The 17601-nt window shown below is 43.2% G+C and overlaps 2 protein-coding genes and 1 pseudogene across 14 annotated transcripts; all 3 read left to right on the forward strand.

Moving 5' to 3' along the window:
* The first annotated feature begins 215 nt into the window (after positions 1-215).
* Positions 216-3141, forward strand: LOC306997855 (zona pellucida sperm-binding protein 4-like). Of its 9 annotated transcripts, none has more exons than XM_079611386.1 (10): positions 251-469; positions 543-801; positions 862-1234; positions 1310-1497; positions 1572-1669; positions 1738-1895; positions 1974-2166; positions 2231-2378; positions 2463-2535; positions 2614-3119. In XM_079611386.1, exons 4-10 carry the CDS (start codon positions 1492-1494, stop codon positions 2688-2690), a joined length of 753 nt encoding a protein of 250 aa, XP_079467512.1. In that variant the 5' UTR covers positions 251-469; positions 543-801; positions 862-1234; positions 1310-1491; the 3' UTR covers positions 2691-3119. The 9 variants fall into 9 exon arrangements, with proteins under 9 accessions (XP_079467508.1, XP_079467510.1, XP_079467512.1 ...); XM_079611385.1 differs by having other exon boundaries at positions 279-613; positions 747-801; XM_079611382.1 differs by having other exon boundaries at positions 216-742; positions 911-1234; positions 2614-3141.
* Positions 3142-7039: 3898 nt separating this feature from the next.
* LOC306997857 (zona pellucida sperm-binding protein 4-like) lies at positions 7040-9843 on the forward strand. Of its 4 annotated transcripts, XM_079611393.1 has the most exons (10): positions 7130-7297; positions 7406-7537; positions 7598-7970; positions 8046-8233; positions 8308-8405; positions 8474-8631; positions 8710-8902; positions 8967-9114; positions 9199-9271; positions 9350-9482. In XM_079611393.1, the coding sequence occupies exons 1-10, from the start codon at positions 7151-7153 to the stop codon at positions 9424-9426; spliced, it is 1587 nt and encodes a 528-aa protein (XP_079467519.1). In that variant the 5' UTR covers positions 7130-7150; the 3' UTR covers positions 9427-9482. The 4 variants fall into 4 exon arrangements, with proteins under 4 accessions (XP_079467516.1, XP_079467519.1, XP_079467517.1 ...); XM_079611391.1 differs by having other exon boundaries at positions 7130-7537; XM_079611392.1 differs by having other exon boundaries at positions 7406-7970.
* A 4026-nt stretch (positions 9844-13869) lies between these two features.
* LOC306997858 (zona pellucida sperm-binding protein 4-like) lies at positions 13870-16290 on the forward strand (annotated as a pseudogene). The gene is made up of 8 exons: positions 13870-14806; positions 14882-15069; positions 15144-15241; positions 15310-15467; positions 15546-15736; positions 15801-15948; positions 16033-16105; positions 16183-16290. The product of its transcript is annotated as a zona pellucida sperm-binding protein 4-like (transcript).
* The last annotated feature ends 1311 nt before the right edge of the window (positions 16291-17601 follow it).

The following is a 17601-nucleotide window of genomic DNA, read 5'->3' on the forward strand; positions in this document are numbered from 1 at the left end:
CAAATAGCCTATAAAATTCAGCTAATGAAGGAGAAAACAAAGGCTAACTTCAGAATGAAATAAATTGTACTAGCATACTATTCAGAATTCAGCTCAATATGTGCTTTTGTGTATGTTCAAAAAGTGTGGAAAGTATACAAAAATTATAACAATTGTAAGAACCAATAGAATCACGCATTGCATAGACTCCCACTCATGCAAGTCTGGAGAATCATGACTGTTAATGAAGAGGGAGGGATTATCATTAATTAGCCAAAGTCTGTATGGTACAAAAAAACCAGAGGGCAGCATCTCAGCAGTGTGACTAGCTGTTGAACAATGGCAGGAAGTTGGTGTGCTCTTCAGTCTCTGGCACTTTGTGTTTGGCTCTTTGCGTTCAGTCATGCTGTTCCACAGTGGAGTAATCTGCCCCAGAATCCTCAATCTCTGATGTTCCAGCAAACTGACCAGCGGTTTCAACAGCAAGCTAGTCAACAATTTCCTCGGCCAGTTCAGCAACAAACTAGTCAACAGTTTCCTCAGTCAGTTGTACAGCAAGCTAGTCAACCGTTTCCTCAGTCAGTTCAACAGCAGGCTAGTCAACAGTTTCCTCGGCCAGTTCAACAGCAAGCTAGTCAACAATTTCCTCGGCCAGTTCAACAGCAAGCTAGTCAACAGTTTCCTCAGTCAGTTCAACAGCAAGCTAGTCAACAGTTTCCTCAGTCAGTTCAACAGCAAGCTAATCGGCAGTTTCAACAGCAAGGTAGTCAACAGTTTCCTCAGTCAGTTCAACAGCAAGCTAGTCAACAATTTCCTCGGCCAGTTCAACAGCAAGCTAGTCAACAGTTTCCTCAGTCAGTTCAACAGCAAGCTAATCGGCAGTTTCAACAGCAAGCTAGTCAACAGTTTCCTCAGTCAGTTCAACAGCAAGCTAGTCAACAGTTTCCTCAGTCAGTTCAACAGCATGCTAGTCAACAGTTTCCTCAGTCAGTTCAACAGCAAGCTAGTCAACAGTTTCCTCAGTCAGTTCAACAGCAAGCTAGTCAACAGTTTCCTCAGTCAGTTCAACCGCAAGCTAGTCAGCAGTTTTCTCAGTTTCAGCCTAAGCAGCCAGTGGCACAGGCAGAGCCCCTTGACAAATGTGCTGTAGCTGATTATGAGCAGATCCAATGTGGACCACCTGGTATTACTGGTGCTGAGTGTGCAGCTATCAACTGCTGCTTTAATGGACAGCAATGTTACTATGGGAAGGCTGGTAAGATTGAGTCAATGCAAAGTGTTCATGTTAAACTGATTTTCAGCAATAACCTGCTCTTGTAACTCATTCCAGTGACTGTCCAGTGTATAAGAGATGGTCAGTTTGTGGTAGTGGTGGCTAGAGATGTTACGCTGCCTCGACTGAGCCTGGATTCTGTCCGTCTCTTGGGTGGAAGTGACCCATCTTGCAGTCCTGTGGGATCCACGCCTTTCTTTGCTATATACCAGTTCCCTGTCACTGCATGTGGCACGAGCATGATTGTGAGTAGCTGCTTGTGTTTTTTTTTCTGTGTGGCTTAGGATGGACTGGATGCCAACAGTGTTACTATTTGCAGGAGGACAGTGGATATGTGGTGTATGAAAACCGAATGATCTCCTCGTATGAAGTGGGTATTGGACCACTTGGTTCCATCACAAGGGACAGCCATTTTGAGTAGGTGACCTATGCTTTATCATAAATGTTAATCATTGACAACTGCTACAAGCTCATGGTTTGTCCAGGCTTCTCTTCCAGTGTAGGTACTCTGCTACTTCTGTGGAAGCTCTGGTTGTGGAGGTCAACAGTGTTCCTCCACCTCCACCAGTAGCTGCTCCTGGACCCCTCAGGGTTGAGCTTAGACTGGCAAATGGTCAATGTGTCACCAAAGGCTGTGCAGAAGGTAAGTGTTTGTCCCAAGTATAACTAACGCCTCTCAAACTCCAGGTTGCAGCAGTTTAGTTTAACACTGTATCCTCAGGGGATGAGGCGTACACATCCTACTACAGTGGTGCTGATTATCCAATTACAAAAGTCCTGCGAGAACCTGTGTATGTTGAGGTGCGCATTTTGGAGAGGACCGACCCCAACATTGTCCTGATGCTGGGACATTGCTGGGCGACACAAACCCCCAGTCCACTCAGTCTACCCCAATGGGACCTTCTGGTTGATGGGTGAGTAAGGCCATTCTTTATCCATGTGCTGTAAGGCTTTTCTGACTGCCTCTTTGCCTTTCAGATGCCCTTACCAGGATGATCGTTACCTGACCACATTGGTTCCAATGGCTGGATCTTCGGGTCTTCAGTTCCCAACCCACTACAAGCGCTTTGTTGTGAAGATGTTCACATTTGTAGATCCAGCATCACTGGCTCCTCTGCAGGAAACCGTATGCTCTGCAGCCTTACCTCAAGCCTTAATTTTAGTGCTTTTTATATTGAATTATATGGCTTAACCCTTTCCCCTCTGTTAGATCTTCATCCACTGCAGTACAGCGGTGTGCCATCCCTCTTCTGGCACCTGTGAGCAAAGCTGCACTAGGAAAAGTGAGTGCTTGCTGTAAATTGACTTCAGGAATAACATTTTATTTGAATGCCTCATGCTTCTATCACTTTTTTTTTTAGGAAGAGATGCGCACGTCAAGACCATCTCTAGTGGGCAAACTGTGGTGTCTAGTGGAGAAGTTATCCTGGTCATGTGAATTTAGTTTTTTAATAAACTTCCTGAAACTCAACATTAGTTTCTCTCTGGTATTGATTTCTGACTGGAGTTGGATGTTTCGTGATTGTTCTCAGTTTGATTTATAGGGCTGCACTACTAAACCCTTTTTATTTTGTGCAAAGAGGTTTTAGACTTGAACTAAATGGGCCAAGCTTCTACCCAAGCCATTTAACTTAACTATTTGCTAAGCTCTAGTTGCTATTTTGGGGCCCCTCAAATTAAGGGTTGTGTAACTTCTGATTGTGGCTTTACGTTTGACTTTATGGCTGGACTAACATAACTGCACGTATTGATACTCAAGCATGCCCAAGCCCCTGTAAGGTCACTTGTTGGCTTATTTTTTTTCTTCAGTCATGCAAGTATAGCATTATCTGGAATAAAATATGCATCAACCTGTACTTTTCCTTTTATCCCAAGTTTATTACTTTTTTTTTTTTCAGGATAGTCCTGGTAATGTTTGAGAAGTAGACTGCTTTAAGCATTAATCCCTTAACTATTATATCCACCCTAGGTTGCTGTCCAAGGCCTTGTTTACACCTAGTACTAAGCATAAAAAAAAAAAAATCCAATCACCAGTTAACTGGTAAATCCAAAAATGGTCGTTTTTGTTTGAGCTTGTCTACTTTTGATCACTTCTAGAGGTAGTCAAACATATTTAACCAGATTGCTTTCATAGAGTAGATGCTCATGTGTTTGAACATCTGCAAACGTAGACCCTCTCCTTTAAGAGATCAGGACAGAAGTGGACAAATGAGACCAATTAAAACGCCACATGTAAACCGGAATTTCTACTTGTGATCCGATCAACCAAAATGCACCTTAATAACGGGTGTGAACAGGGCTTGAAAACATTGCATATGTGCCCATGCAAGAATTGCCCTTATGAGTTATTGAGTGTGCACTTTCACATGACTAGTTATTTGGTCTTAAAATCTCTCTGTAGTTAATGTTATCCCCTACAGGGATAGTTCACCCAATTATGAAATTTACCCTCTGATTTACTCGCCCTCAAATCATCCTCAGTGTATGTGACCTTTCAGACGAACACAATCTGAGTTAAATGTCCCGGCTCTTCCAAGCTTTAGTCAAAGTTTAAATTTTAGTCGATAATGTTTAAAAAATATATTTTATTCTTACACGAACACATACATTCACCTCAGAAGGCCTTCATTTACCCCAACAGAGCTGTGTTGATTACTTTTATGATGGATGGAAGCACTTTGATGGACTTAGTAAATCATGGGGTAATTTTTATTTTTGGGTGAACCAACCCTTTAAATGTCAAGTCAAGTCTTTTATTGTCAGATGCACAGAACAACACACGGTTAACTGGCACTGAAATTCTTATGACAAGACACCGCATAGTAACCTGACATTACATAACATATAATATACTAGGTGCAAACAGTTAACTAAAGTGACAGTGGATAAATGACTAAAGAAAAGTGAAGAGAGATTATCATTGACCATTTAGGAGCATGATGGCCCTTTTGAAAAAACTGTTATCCAGTCTTTGTGTGCGGGCCCGGATGCTTCGGTATCGCCTACCTGAAGGCAGCAGGGTAAAAAGACTGAAGGATGGATGGTAACAGTCTCTTAGAATCCTGCCCGCTTTCTTGAGGCATCGTGTGTGGTAGATGTCCTGCAGGGCTGGGAGCTTTCTGCCGATGATGAACTCTGCAGACCTAACCACACTGGATTTTTCTGTCCCTGTCAATGCAGCTCCCATACCACACTGTGATACAGCCAGTCAGTGTGTTCTCAATTGTACATCTATAGAAGTTAGTGAGGATGACTGGGTCCATGCTGAACTTCTTCAGTCTCCTCAAGAAGAATAGGCGTTTCCGGGCCGCATTGACCACCTTGTCCGTGTGAGCAGACCAGGTAAGGTCATTTCTGAGGTTGACCCCGAGTAACTTACAACTGACATTTTCCACTACATATCCATTGATGTGCAGGGGTACATGCTCCTCGCTCTGTCTCCTCCTAAAGTCCACAATCATCTCCTTAGTTTTGCTGACATTGAGAGAGAGGTTGTTGTCATGGCACCATGTCACCAGAGTGTCGACCTCCTCTCTGTAGGCTGACTCATCTCCGTCAGAAATGCAGCCCACAATGGTTGTGTCGTCAGCAAACTTCACGATGAGGTTGGAACTGTGGTTTACTTCGCAGTCATGTGTGAACAGGGAGAACAATAGAGGGCTGAGCACACAGCCCTGGGGCGTGCCTGTGTTTTGGTGATCAGTGTGGATGAGGTGCGGTCACCGATTATCACCACCTGTGGCCTCCCCGTCAGGAAGTTGTGGATCCACTTACATAGGGAGATGTTTAGTCCCAGATCCACGAGCTTGGTGACGAGTCTGGAGGGGATGATGGTGCTGAATGCAGAGCTGTAATCAATGAACAGCATTCTCACATACGTATTCCCCTTGTCCAGGTGGGAGAGAGCATCATCTGTAGACCTATTGGACCGATATGCAAACTGCATAGGGTCCAGGGTGGGGGGTAACGAGGAGCAGATTAATGGTTTGACCAGCCGCTCAAAACACTTCATGGTGATAGAGTTCAGTGCTATCGGGCGATAGTCCTTCATGTCGGTGGCTTTGGTTTTCTTGGGCACATGGACGATGGTTGTCCTCTTGAAGCAGGGGAGTACAGACAAACTTAGAGAGAGATTGAAGATGTCACTGAAGACCCCAGCTAAACAGTCAGCACAGCCCCTGAGGGCCCTACCTGATATGCCATCCGGACCAGGTGCCTTGTGGGGGTTGATCTTTTTAAAGCATAGCCTCACCTCAGCTTCAGTTAATATAGGCACGCCACTGGCTCGGCCTTCAGGCAGTTCCACTGCAATAGGTTCACTGTCCCTCTCGAAACGAGCATAGAAGTCATTTAGCTCGTCTAGTAGTATGACAGATGCCTGGGTCTCGCTACAACCTCTCCCTTTGTAGTCTGCAATGGCTTTAAGTCCGTACCACATATGCCTAGGGTCAGAGCCATGATAACTGGACTCCACCCTGGTTCTGTAAGACCTTTTCGCTGTTTTGATGGCCTTCCGAAGGTCATATCTGGCCTTCCTGTACAAATCAGGGTCCCCGGAGTTAGAGGCGGCAGCCCGGGCTCTTAGGTTATTCCGGACCCCAGCATCAACCCAGGGCTTCTGATTGGGAAAGGACCGAACAGACTTCTTAGGAACGATGTCCTCAATGCAGTGATGGATAAAGCTGGAAACAGTATCTGTATATTCGTTAATGTTCCCATCTGCTGCCTCTCTAAACATCAGCCAGTCAGTGGTCTCAAAACAATCCTGGAGAATCGCAACACTCTCATCACTCCATTTTTAAACACATTTTTAAAACTCATCTTTGATTACCAAAATGACATATTTAAAAAAATGTTCCTTGGAAAAGTTCTTCACGCCTTAAAATTGCTTGAATATAACTACACTGTTGCCTCATTTAGTATACGTGGTTCTACGAATATGCAACAATTAGCCCCGCCTCCATTCACTCACACCAGTTCAGAAATCCACAATTTGACGTGTTTTAACAGTTTAGAGAAATAATGCTTTTGAACTTTTTCATTGTGAAATCTATTATTTGCATTTGTCCCAATGGAGACAAAGGTGATGGCAGCAGGTAAAATAGTTCCATAATATGTTTAGTTGACGAGAAAAAACTTTGGATGGAGCCTGTCCTCCTCTGACAAGACAATAAATGTGCATTTCAATAAATTTGGGATATATTATTGCCTTATAATTTCAGGGCTAGGGTTAGGTTGGTTGGTTAATATTACAGCTAGAACATGACGGCTGCACAAATAGATTTTTAAATGCCAGTCACAGTTTTTATTTTATTTTTACAATTTCAGGGATGAAAAAATAATAATACAGACATAACTGAAATGCAGGACACTATTTATGTATTGAGGGACGCACCAATTTCGGGAATGTCACCCTAAGTTGTCGTCTCTAAGAAACTTCCCACGAAAACTCAAAGAAAAAAAGTTTCCATTTTTAGTACGTCGTTGTTGTGTAAACATACCCTGAAAATACAGGCCTTTTGCCATGAAAACCGCAAGATGTAAAAAAATAAAAAATAAAATCCAGAATAGCCAAACCATCAAATAGCCTATAAAATTCAGCTAATGAAGGAGAAAACAAAGGCTAACTTCAGAATGAAATAAATTGTACTAGCATACTATTCAGAATTCAGCTCAATATGTGCTTTTGTGTATGTTCAAAAAGTGTGGAAAGTATACAAAAATTATAACAATTGTAAGAACCAATAGAATCACGCATTGCATAGACTCCCACTCATGCAAGTCTGGAGAATCATGACTGTCAATGAAGAGGGAGGGATTATCATTAATTAGCCAAAGTCTGTATGGTACAAAAAAACCAGAGGACAGCATCTCAGCAGTGTGACTAGCTGTTGAACAATGGCAGGAAGTTGGTGTGCTCTTCAGTCTCTGGCACTTTGTGTTTGGCTCTTTGCGTTCAGTCATGCTGTTCCACAGTGGAGTAATCTGCCCCAGAATCCTCAATCTCTGATGTTCCAGCAAACTGACCAGCGGTTTCAACAGCAAGCTAGTCAACAATTTCCTCGGCCAGTTCAGCAACAAACTAGTCAACAGTTTCCTCAGTCAGTTGTACAGCAAGCTAGTCAACCGTTTCCTCAGTCAGTTCAACAGCAGGCTAGTCAACAGTTTCCTCGGCCAGTTCAACAGCAAGCTAGTCAACAATTTCCTCGGCCAGTTCAACAGCAAGCTAGTCAACAGTTTCCTCAGTCAGTTCAACAGCAAGCTAGTCAACAATTTCCTCGGCCAGTTCAACAGCAAGCTAGTCAACAGTTTCCTCAGTCAGTTCAACAGCAAGCTAATCGGCAGTTTCAACAGCAAGCTAGTCAACAGTTTCCTCAGTCAGTTCAACAGCAAGCTAGTCAACAGTTTCCTCAGTCAGTTCAACGGCATGCTAGTCAACAGTTTCCTCAGTCAGTTCAACAGCAAGCTAGTCAACAGTTTCCTCAGTCAGTTCAACAGCAAGCTAGTCAACAGTTTCCTCAGTCAGTTCAACCGCAAGCTAGTCAGCAGTTTTCTCAGTTTCAGCCTAAGCAGCCAGTGGCACAGGCAGAGCCCCTTGACAAATGTGCTGTAGCTGATTATGAGCAGATCCAATGTGGACCACCTGGTATTACTGGTGCTGAGTGTGCAGCTATCAACTGCTGCTTTAATGGACAGCAATGTTACTATGGGAAGGCTGGTAAGATTGAGTCAATGCAAAGTGTTCATGTTAAACTGATTTTCAGCAATAACCTGCTCTTGTAACTCATTCCAGTGACTGTCCAGTGTATAAGAGATGGTCAGTTTGTGGTAGTGGTGGCTAGAGATGTTACGCTGCCTCGACTGAGCCTGGATTCTGTCCGTCTCTTGGGTGGAAGTGACCCATCTTGCAGTCCTGTGGGATCCACGCCTTTCTTTGCTATATACCAGTTCCCTGTCACTGCATGTGGCACGAGCATGATTGTGAGTAGCTGCTTGTGTTTTTTTTTCTGTGTGGCTTAGGATGGACTGGATGCCAACAGTGTTACTATTTGCAGGAGGACAGTGGATATGTGGTGTATGAAAACCGAATGATCTCCTCGTATGAAGTGGGTATTGGACCACTTGGTTCCATCACAAGGGACAGCCATTTTGAGTAGGTGACCTATGCTTTATCATAAATGTTAATCATTGACAACTGCTACAAGCTCATGGTTTGTCCAGGCTTCTCTTCCAGTGTAGGTACTCTGCTACTTCTGTGGAAGCTCTGGTTGTGGAGGTCAACAGTGTTCCTCCACCTCCACCAGTAGCTGCTCCTGGACCCCTCAGGGTTGAGCTTAGACTGGCAAATGGTCAATGTGTCACCAAAGGCTGTGCAGAAGGTAAGTGTTTGTCCCAAGTATAACTAACGCCTCTCAAACTCCAGGTTGCAGCAGTTTAGTTTAACACTGTATCCTCAGGGGATGAGGCGTACACATCCTACTACAGTGGTGCTGATTATCCAATTACAAAAGTCCTGCGAGAACCTGTGTATGTTGAGGTGCGCATTTTGGAGAGGACCGACCCCAACATTGTCCTGATGCTGGGACATTGCTGGGCGACACAAACCCCCAGTCCACTCAGTCTACCCCAATGGGACCTTCTGGTTGATGGGTGAGTAAGGCCATTCTTTATCCATGTGCTGTAAGGCTTTTCTGACTGCCTCTTTGCCTTTCAGATGCCCTTACCAGGATGATCGTTACCTGACCACATTGGTTCCAATGGCTGGATCTTCGGGTCTTCAGTTCCCAACCCACTACAAGCGCTTTGTTGTGAAGATGTTCACATTTGTAGATCCAGCATCACTGGCTCCTCTGCAGGAAACCGTATGCTCTGCAGCCTTACCTCAAGCCTTAATTTTAGTGCTTTTTATATTGAATTATATGGCTTAACCCTTTCCCCTCTGTTAGATCTTCATCCACTGCAGTACAGCGGTGTGCCATCCCTCTTCTGGCACCTGTGAGCAAAGCTGCACTAGGAAAAGTGAGTGCTTGCTGTAAATTGACTTCAGGAATAACATTTTATTTGAATGCCTCATGCTTCTATCACTTTTTTTTTTAGGAAGAGATGCGCACGTCAAGACCATCTCTAGTGGGCAAACTGTGGTGTCTAGTGGAGAAGTTATCCTGGTCATGTGAATTTAGTTTTTTAATAAACTTCCTGAAACTCAACATTAGTTTCTCTCTGGTATTGATTTCTGACTGGAGTTGGATGTTTGGTGATTGTTCTCAGTTTGATTTATAGGGCTGCACTACTAAACCCTTTTTATTTTGTGCAAAGAGGTTTTAGACTTGAACTAAATGGGCCAAGCTTCTACCCAAGCCATTTAACTTAACTATTTGCTAAGCTCTAGTTGCTATTTTGGGGCCCCTCAAATTAAGGGTTGTGTAACTTCTGATTGTGGCTTTACGTTTGACTTTATGGCTGGACTAACATAACTGCACGTATTGATACTCAAGCATGCCCAAGCCCCTGTAAGGTCACTTGTTGGCTTATTTTTTTTCTTCAGTCATGCAAGTATAGCATTATCTGGAATAAAATATGCATCAACCTGTACTTTTCCTTTTATCCCAAGTTTATTACTTTTTTTTTTTTCAGGATAGTCCTGGTAATGTTTGAGAAGTAGACTGCTTTAAGCATTAATCCCTTAACTATTTTATCCACCCTAGGTTGCTGTCCAAGGCCTTGTTTACACCTAGTACTAAGCATAAAAAAAAAAAATCCAATCACCAGTTAACTGGTAAATCCAAAAATGGTCGTTTTTGTTTGAGCTTGTCTACTTTTGATCACTTCTAGAGGTAGTCAAACATATTTAACCAGATTGCTTTCATAGAGTAGATGCTCATGTGTTTGAACATCTGCAAACGTAGACCCTCTCCTTTAAGAGATCAGGACAGAAGTGGACAAATGAGACCAATTAAAACGCCACATGTAAACCGGAATTTCTACTTGTGATCCGATCAACCAAAATGCACCTTAATAACGGGTGTGAACAGGGCTTGAAAGCATTGCATATGTGCCCATGCAAGAATTGCCCTTATGAGTTATTGAGTGTGCACTTTCACATGACTAGTTATTTGGTCTTAAAATCTCTCTGTAGTTAATGTTATCCCCTACAGGGATAGTTCACCCAATTATGAAATTTACCCTCTGATTTACTCGCCCTCAAATCATCCTCAGTGTATGTGACCTTCTTTCAGACGAACACAATCTGAGTTAAATGTCCCGGCTCTTCCAAGCTTTAGTCAAAGTTTAAATTTTAGTCGATAATGTTTAAAAAATATATTTTATTCTTACACGAACACATACATTCACCTCAGAAGGCCTTCATTTACCCCAACAGAGCTGTGTTGATTACTTTTATGATGGATGGAAGCACTTTGATGGACTTAGTAAATCATGGGGTAATTTTTATTTTTGGGTGAACCAACCCTTTAAATGTCAAGTCAAGTCTTTTATTGTCAGATGCACAGAACAACACACGGTTAACTGGCACTGAAATTCTTATGACAAGACACCGCATAGTAACCTGACATTACATAACATATAATATACTAGGTGCAAACAGTTAACTAAAGTGACAGTGGATAAATGACTAAAGAAAAGTGAAGAGAGATTATCATTGACCATTTAGGAGCATGATGGCCCTTTTGAAAAAACTGTTATCCAGTCTTTGTGTGCGGGCCCGGATGCTTCGGTATCGCCTACCTGAAGGCAGCAGGGTAAAAAGACTGAAGGATGGATGGTAACAGTCTCTTAGAATCCTGCCCGCTTTCTTGAGGCATCGTGTGTGGTAGATGTCCTGCAGGGCTGGGAGCTTTCTGCCGATGATGAACTCTGCAGACCTAACCACACTGGATTTTTCTGTCCCTGTCAATGCAGCTCCCATACCACACTGTGATACAGCCAGTCAGTGTGTTCTCAATTGTACATCTATAGAAGTTAGTGAGGATGACTGGGTCCATGCTGAACTTCTTCAGTCTCCTCAAGAAGAATAGGCGTTTCCGGGCCGCATTGACCACCTTGTCCGTGTGAGCAGACCAGGTAAGGTCATTTCTGAGGTTGACCCCGAGTAACTTACAACTGACATTTTCCACTACATATCCATTGATGTGCAGGGGTACATGCTCCTCGCTCTGTCTCCTCCTAAAGTCCACAATCATCTCCTTAGTTTTGCTGACATTGAGAGAGAGGTTGTTGTCATGGCACCATGTCACCAGAGTGTCGACCTCCTCTCTGTAGGCTGACTCATCTCCGTCAGAAATGCAGCCCACAATGGTTGTGTCGTCAGCAAACTTCACGATGAGGTTGGAACTGTGGTTTACTTCGCAGTCATGTGTGAACAGGGAGAACAATAGAGGGCTGAGCACACAGCCCTGGGGCGTGCCTGTGTTTTGGTGATCAGTGTGGATGAGGTGCGGTCACCGATTATCACCACCTGTGGCCTCCCCGTCAGGAAGTTGTGGATCCACTTACATAGGGAGATGTTTAGTCCCAGATCCACGAGCTTGGTGACGAGTCTGGAGGGGATGATGGTGCTGAATGCAGAGCTGTAATCAATGAACAGCATTCTCACATACGTATTTCCCTTGTCCAGGTGGGAGAGAGCATCATCTGTAGACCTATTGGACCGATATGCAAACTGCATAGGGTCCAGGGTGGGGGGTAACGAGGAGCAGATTAATGGTTTGACCAGCCGCTCAAAACACTTCATGGTGATAGAGTTCAGTGCTATCGGGCGATAGTCCTTCATGTCGGTGGCTTTGGTTTTCTTGGGCACATGGACGATGGTTGTCCTCTTGAAGCAGGTAGGGAGTACAGACAAACTTAGAGAGAGATTGAAGATGTCACTGAAGACCCCAGCTAAACAGTCAGCACAGCCCCTGAGGGCCCTACCTGATATGCCATCCGGACCAGGTGCCTTGTGGGGGTTGATCTTTTTAAAGCATAGCCTCACCTCAGCTTCAGTTAATATAGGCACGCCACTGGCTCGGCCTTCAGGCAGTTCCACTGCAATAGGTTCACTGTCCCTCTCGAAACGAGCATAGAAGTCATTTAGCTCGTCTAGTAGTATGACAGATGCCTGGGTCTCGCTACAACCTCTCCCTTTGTAGTCTGCAATGGCTTTAAGTCCGTACCACATATGCCTAGGGTCAGAGCCATGATAACTGGACTCCACCCTGGTTCTGTAAGACCTTTTCGCTGTTTTGATGGCCTTCCGAAGGTCATATCTGGCCTTCCTGTACAAATCAGGGTCCCCGGAGTTAGAGGCGGCAGCCCGGGCTCTTAGGTTATTCCGGACCCCAGCATCAACCCAGGGCTTCTGATTGGGAAAGGACCGAACAGACTTCTAAGGAACGATGTCCTCAATGCAGTGATGGATAAAGCTGGAAACAGTATCTGTATATTCGTTAATGTTCCCATCTGCTGCCTCTCTAAACATCAGCCAGTCAGTGGTCTCAAAACAATCCTGGAGAATCGCAACACTCTCATCACTCCATTTTTAAACACATTTTTAAAACTCATCTTTGATTACCAAAATGACATATTTAAAAAAATGTTCCTTGGAAAAGTTCTTCACGCCTTAAAATTGCTTGAATATAACTACACTGTTGCCTCATTTAGTATACGTGGTTCTACGAATATGCAACAATTAGCCCCGCCTCCATTCACTCACACCAGTTCAGAAATCCACAAGTTGACGTGTTTTAACAGTTTAGAGAAATAATGCTTTTGAACTTTTTCATTGTGAAATCTATTATTTGCATTTGTCCCAATGGAGACAAAGGTGATGGCAGCAGGTAAAATAGTTCCATAATATGTTTAGTTGACGAGAAAAAACTTTGGATGGAGCCTGTCCTCCTCTGACAAGACAATAAATGTGCATTTCAATAAATTTGGGATATATTATTGCCTTAAAATTTCAGGGCTAGGGTTAGGTTGGTTGGTTAATATTACAGCTAGAACATGACGGCTGCACAAATAGATTTTTAAATGCCAGTCACAGTTTTTATTTTATTTTTACAATTTCAGGGATGAAAAAATAATAATACAGACATAACTGAAATGCAGGACACTATTTATGTATTGAGGGACGCACCAATTTCGGGAATGTCACCCTAAGTTGTCGTCTCTAAGAAACTTCCCACGAAAACTCAAAGAAAAAAAGTTTCCATTTTTAGTACGTCGTTGTTGTGTAAACATACCCTGAAAATACAGGCCTTTTGCCATGAAAACCGCAAGATGTAAAAAAATAAAAATAAAATCCAGAATAGCCAAACCATCAAATAGCCTATAAAATTCAGCTAATGAAGGAGAAAACAAAGGCTAACTTCAGAATGAAATAAATTGTACTAGCATACTATTCAGAATTCAGCTCAATATGTGCTTTTGTGTATGTTCAAAAAGTGTGGAAAGTATACAAAAATTATAACAATTGTAAGAACCAATAGAATCACGCATTGCATAGACTCCCACTCATGCAAGTCTGGAGAATCATGACTGTTAATGAAGAGGGAGGGATTATCATTAATTAGCCAAAGTCTGTATGGTACAAAAAAACCAGAGGGCAGCATCTCAGCAGTGTGACTAGCTGTTGAACAATGGCAGGAAGTTGGTGTGCTCTTCAGTCTCTGGCACTTTGTGTTTGGCTCTTTGCGTTCAGTCATGCTGTTCCACAGTGGAGTAATCTGCCCCAGAATCCTCAATCTCTGATGTTCCAGCAAACTGACCAGCGGTTTCAACAGCAAGCTAGTCAACAATTTCCTCGGCCAGTTCAGCAACAAACTAGTCAACAGTTTCCTCAGTCAGTTGTACAGCAAGCTAGTCAACCGTTTCCTCAGTCAGTTCAACAGCAGGCTAGTCAACAGTTTCCTCGGCCAGTTCAACAGCAAGCTAGTCAACAATTTCCTCGGCCAGTTCAACAGCAAGCTAGTCAACAGTTTCCTCAGTCAGTTCAACAGCAAGCTAGTCAACAGTTTCCTCAGTCAGTTCAACAGCAAGCTAATCGGCAGTTTCAACAGCAAGCTAGTCAACAGTTTCCTCAGTCAGTTCAACAGCAAGCTAGTCAACAATTTCCTCGGCCAGTTCAACAGCAAGCTAGTCAACAGTTTCCTCAGTCAGTTCAACAGCAAGCTAATCGGCAGTTTCAACAGCAAGCTAGTCAACAGTTTCCTCAGTCAGTTCAACAGCAAGCTAGTCAACAGTTTCCTCAGTCAGTTCAACAGCATGCTAGTCAACAGTTTCCTCAGTCAGTTCAACAGCAAGCTAGTCAACAGTTTCCTCAGTCAGTTCAACAGCAAGCTAGTCAACAGTTTCCTCAGTCAGTTCAACCGCAAGCTAGTCAGCAGTTTTCTCAGTTTCAGCCTAAGCAGCCAGTGGCACAGGCAGAGCCCCTTGACAAATGTGCTGTAGCTGATTATGAGCAGATCCAATGTGGACCACCTGGTATTACTGGTGCTGAGTGTGCAGCTATCAACTGCTGCTTTAATGGACAGCAATGTTACTATGGGAAGGCTGGTAAGATTGAGTCAATGCAAAGTGTTCATGTTAAACTGATTTTCAGCAATAACCTGCTCTTGTAACTCATTCCAGTGACTGTCCAGTGTATAAGAGATGGTCAGTTTGTGGTAGTGGTGGCTAGAGATGTTACGCTGCCTCGACTGAGCCTGGATTCTGTCCGTCTCTTGGGTGGAAGTGACCCATCTTGCAGTCCTGTGGGATCCACGCCTTTCTTTGCTATATACCAGTTCCCTGTCACTGCATGTGGCACGAGCATGATTGTGAGTAGCTGCTTGTGTTTTTTTTTCTGTGTGGCTTAGGATGGACTGGATGCCAACAGTGTTACTATTTGCAGGAGGACAGTGGATATGTGGTGTATGAAAACCGAATGATCTCCTCGTATGAAGTGGGTATTGGACCACTTGGTTCCATCACAAGGGACAGCCATTTTGAGTAGGTGACCTATGCTTTATCATAAATGTTAATCATTGACAACTGCTACAAGCTCATGGTTTGTCCAGGCTTCTCTTCCAGTGTAGGTACTCTGCTACTTCTGTGGAAGCTCTGGTTGTGGAGGTCAACAGTGTTCCTCCACCTCCACCAGTAGCTGCTCCTGGACCCCTCAGGGTTGAGCTTAGACTGGCAAATGGTCAATGTGTCACCAAAGGCTGTGCAGAAGGTAAGTGTTTGTCCCAAGTATAACTAACGCCTCTCAAACTCCAGGTTGCAGCAGTTTAGTTTAACACTGTATCCTCAGGGGATGAGGCGTACACATCCTACTACAGTGGTGCTGATTATCCAATTACAAAAGTCCTGCGAGAACCTGTGTATGTTGAGGTGCGCATTTTGGAGAGGACCGACCCCAACATTGTCCTGATGCTGGGACATTGCTGGGCGACAAACCCCCAGTCCACTCAGTCTACCCCAATGGGACCTTCTGGTTGATGGGTGAGTAAGGCCATTCTTTATCCATGTGCTGTAAGGCTTTTCTGACTGCCTCTTTGCCTTTCAGATGCCCTTACCAGGATGATCGTTACCTGACCACATTGGTTCCAATGGCTGGATCTTCGGGTCTTCAGTTCCCAACCCACTACAAGCGCTTTGTTGTGAAGATGTTCACATTTGTAGATCCAGCATCACTGGCTCCTCTGCAGGAAACCGTATGCTCTGCAGCCTTACCTCAAGCCTGAATTTTAGTGCTTTTTATATTGAATTATATGGCTTAACCCTTTCCCCTCTGTTAGATCTTCATCCACTGCAGTACAGCGGTGTGCCATCCCTCTTCTGGCACCTGTGAGCAAAGCTGCACTAGGAAAAGTGAGTGCTTGCTGTAAATTGACTTCAGGAATAACATTTTATTTGAATGCCTCATGCTTCTATCACTTTTTTTTTAGGAAGAGATGCGCACGTCAAGACCATCTCTAGTGGGCAAACTGTGGTGTCTAGTGGAGAAGTTATCCTGGTCATGTGAATTTAGTTTTTTAATAAACTTCCTGAAACTCAACATTAATTTCTCTCTGGTATTGATTTCTGACTGGAGTTGGATGTTTCGTGATTGTTCTCAGTTTGATTTATAGGGCTGCACTACTAAACCCTTTTTATTTTGTGCAAAGAGATTTTAGACTTGAACTAAATGGGCCAAGCTTCTACCCAAGCCATTTAACTTAACTATTTGCTAAGCTCTAGTTGCTATTTTGGGGCCCCTCAAATTAAGGGTTGTGTAACTTCTGATTGTGGCTTTACGTTTGACTTTATGGCTGGACTAACATAACTGCACGTATTGATACTCAAGCATGCCCAAGCCCCTGTAAGGTCACTTGTTGGCTTATTTTTTTTCTTCAGTCATGCAAGTATAGCATTATCTGGAATAAAATATGCATCAACCTGTACTTTTCCTTTTATCCCAAGTTTATTACTTTTTTTTTTTTCAGGATAGTCCTGGTAATGTTTGAGAAGTAGACTGCTTTAAGCATTAATCCCTTAACTATTATATCCACCCTAGGTTGCTGTCCAAGGCCTTGTTTACACCTAGTACTAAGCATAAAAAAAAAAAATCCAATCACCAGTTAACTGGTAAATCCCAAAATGGTCGTTTTTGTTTGAGCTTGTCTACTTTTGATCACTTCTAGAGGTAGTCAAACATATTTAACCAGATTGCTTTCATAGAGTAGATGCTCATGTGTTTGAACATCTGCAAACGTAGACCCTCTCCTTTAAGAGATCAGGACAGAAGTGGACAAATGAGACCAATTAAAACGCCACATGTAAACCGGAATTTCTACTTGTGATCCGATCAACCAAAATGCACCTTAATAACGGGTGTGAACAGGGCTTGAAAGCATTGCATATGTGCCCATGCAAGAATTGCCCTTATGAGTTATTGAGTGTGCACTTTCACATGACTAGTTATTTGGTCTTAAAATCTCTCTGTAGTTAATGTTATCCCCTACAGGGATAGTTCACCCAATTATGAAATTTACCCTCTGATTTACTCGCCCTCAAATCATCCTCAGTGTATGTGACCTTCTTTCAGACGAACACAATCTGAGTTAAATGTCCCGGCTCTTCCAAGCTTTAGTCAAAGTTTAAATTTTAGTCGATAATGTTTAAAAAATATATTTTATTCTTACACGAACACATACATTCACCTCAGAAGGCCTTCATTTACCCCAACAGAGCTGTGTTGATTACTTTTATGATGGATGGAAGCACTTTGATGGACTTAGTAAATCATGGGGTAATTTTTATTTTTGGGTGAACCAACCCTTTAAATGTCAAGTCAAGTCTTTTATTGTCAGATGCACAGAACAACA

Source organism: Phoxinus phoxinus (genome assembly GCF_949152265.1).
Source record: "Phoxinus phoxinus genome assembly, chromosome: 4".
NCBI lineage: Eukaryota > Metazoa > Chordata > Actinopteri > Cypriniformes > Leuciscidae > Phoxinus > Phoxinus phoxinus.

Coding starts and splice junctions, on each gene's coding strand:
- LOC306997857 (XM_079611390.1), top strand. CDS start 7,151: ATGGCAGGAAGTTGGTGTGCTCTTCAGTCTCTGGCACTTTGTGTTTGG. Junction 8,234..8,307: donor CATGTGGCACGAGCATGATT/GTGAGTAGCTGC, acceptor TACTATTTGCAG/GAGGACAGTGGATATGTGGT. Junction 9,272..9,349: donor GCAAAGCTGCACTAGGAAAA/GTGAGTGCTTGC, acceptor TTTTTTTTTTAG/GAAGAGATGCGCACGTCAAG.
- LOC306997855 (XM_079611378.1), top strand. CDS start 319: ATGGCAGGAAGTTGGTGTGCTCTTCAGTCTCTGGCACTTTGTGTTTGG. Junction 1,670..1,737: donor ACAAGGGACAGCCATTTTGA/GTAGGTGACCTA, acceptor TGGTTTGTCCAG/GCTTCTCTTCCAGTGTAGGT. Junction 2,379..2,462: donor TGGCTCCTCTGCAGGAAACC/GTATGCTCTGCA, acceptor CCCCTCTGTTAG/ATCTTCATCCACTGCAGTAC.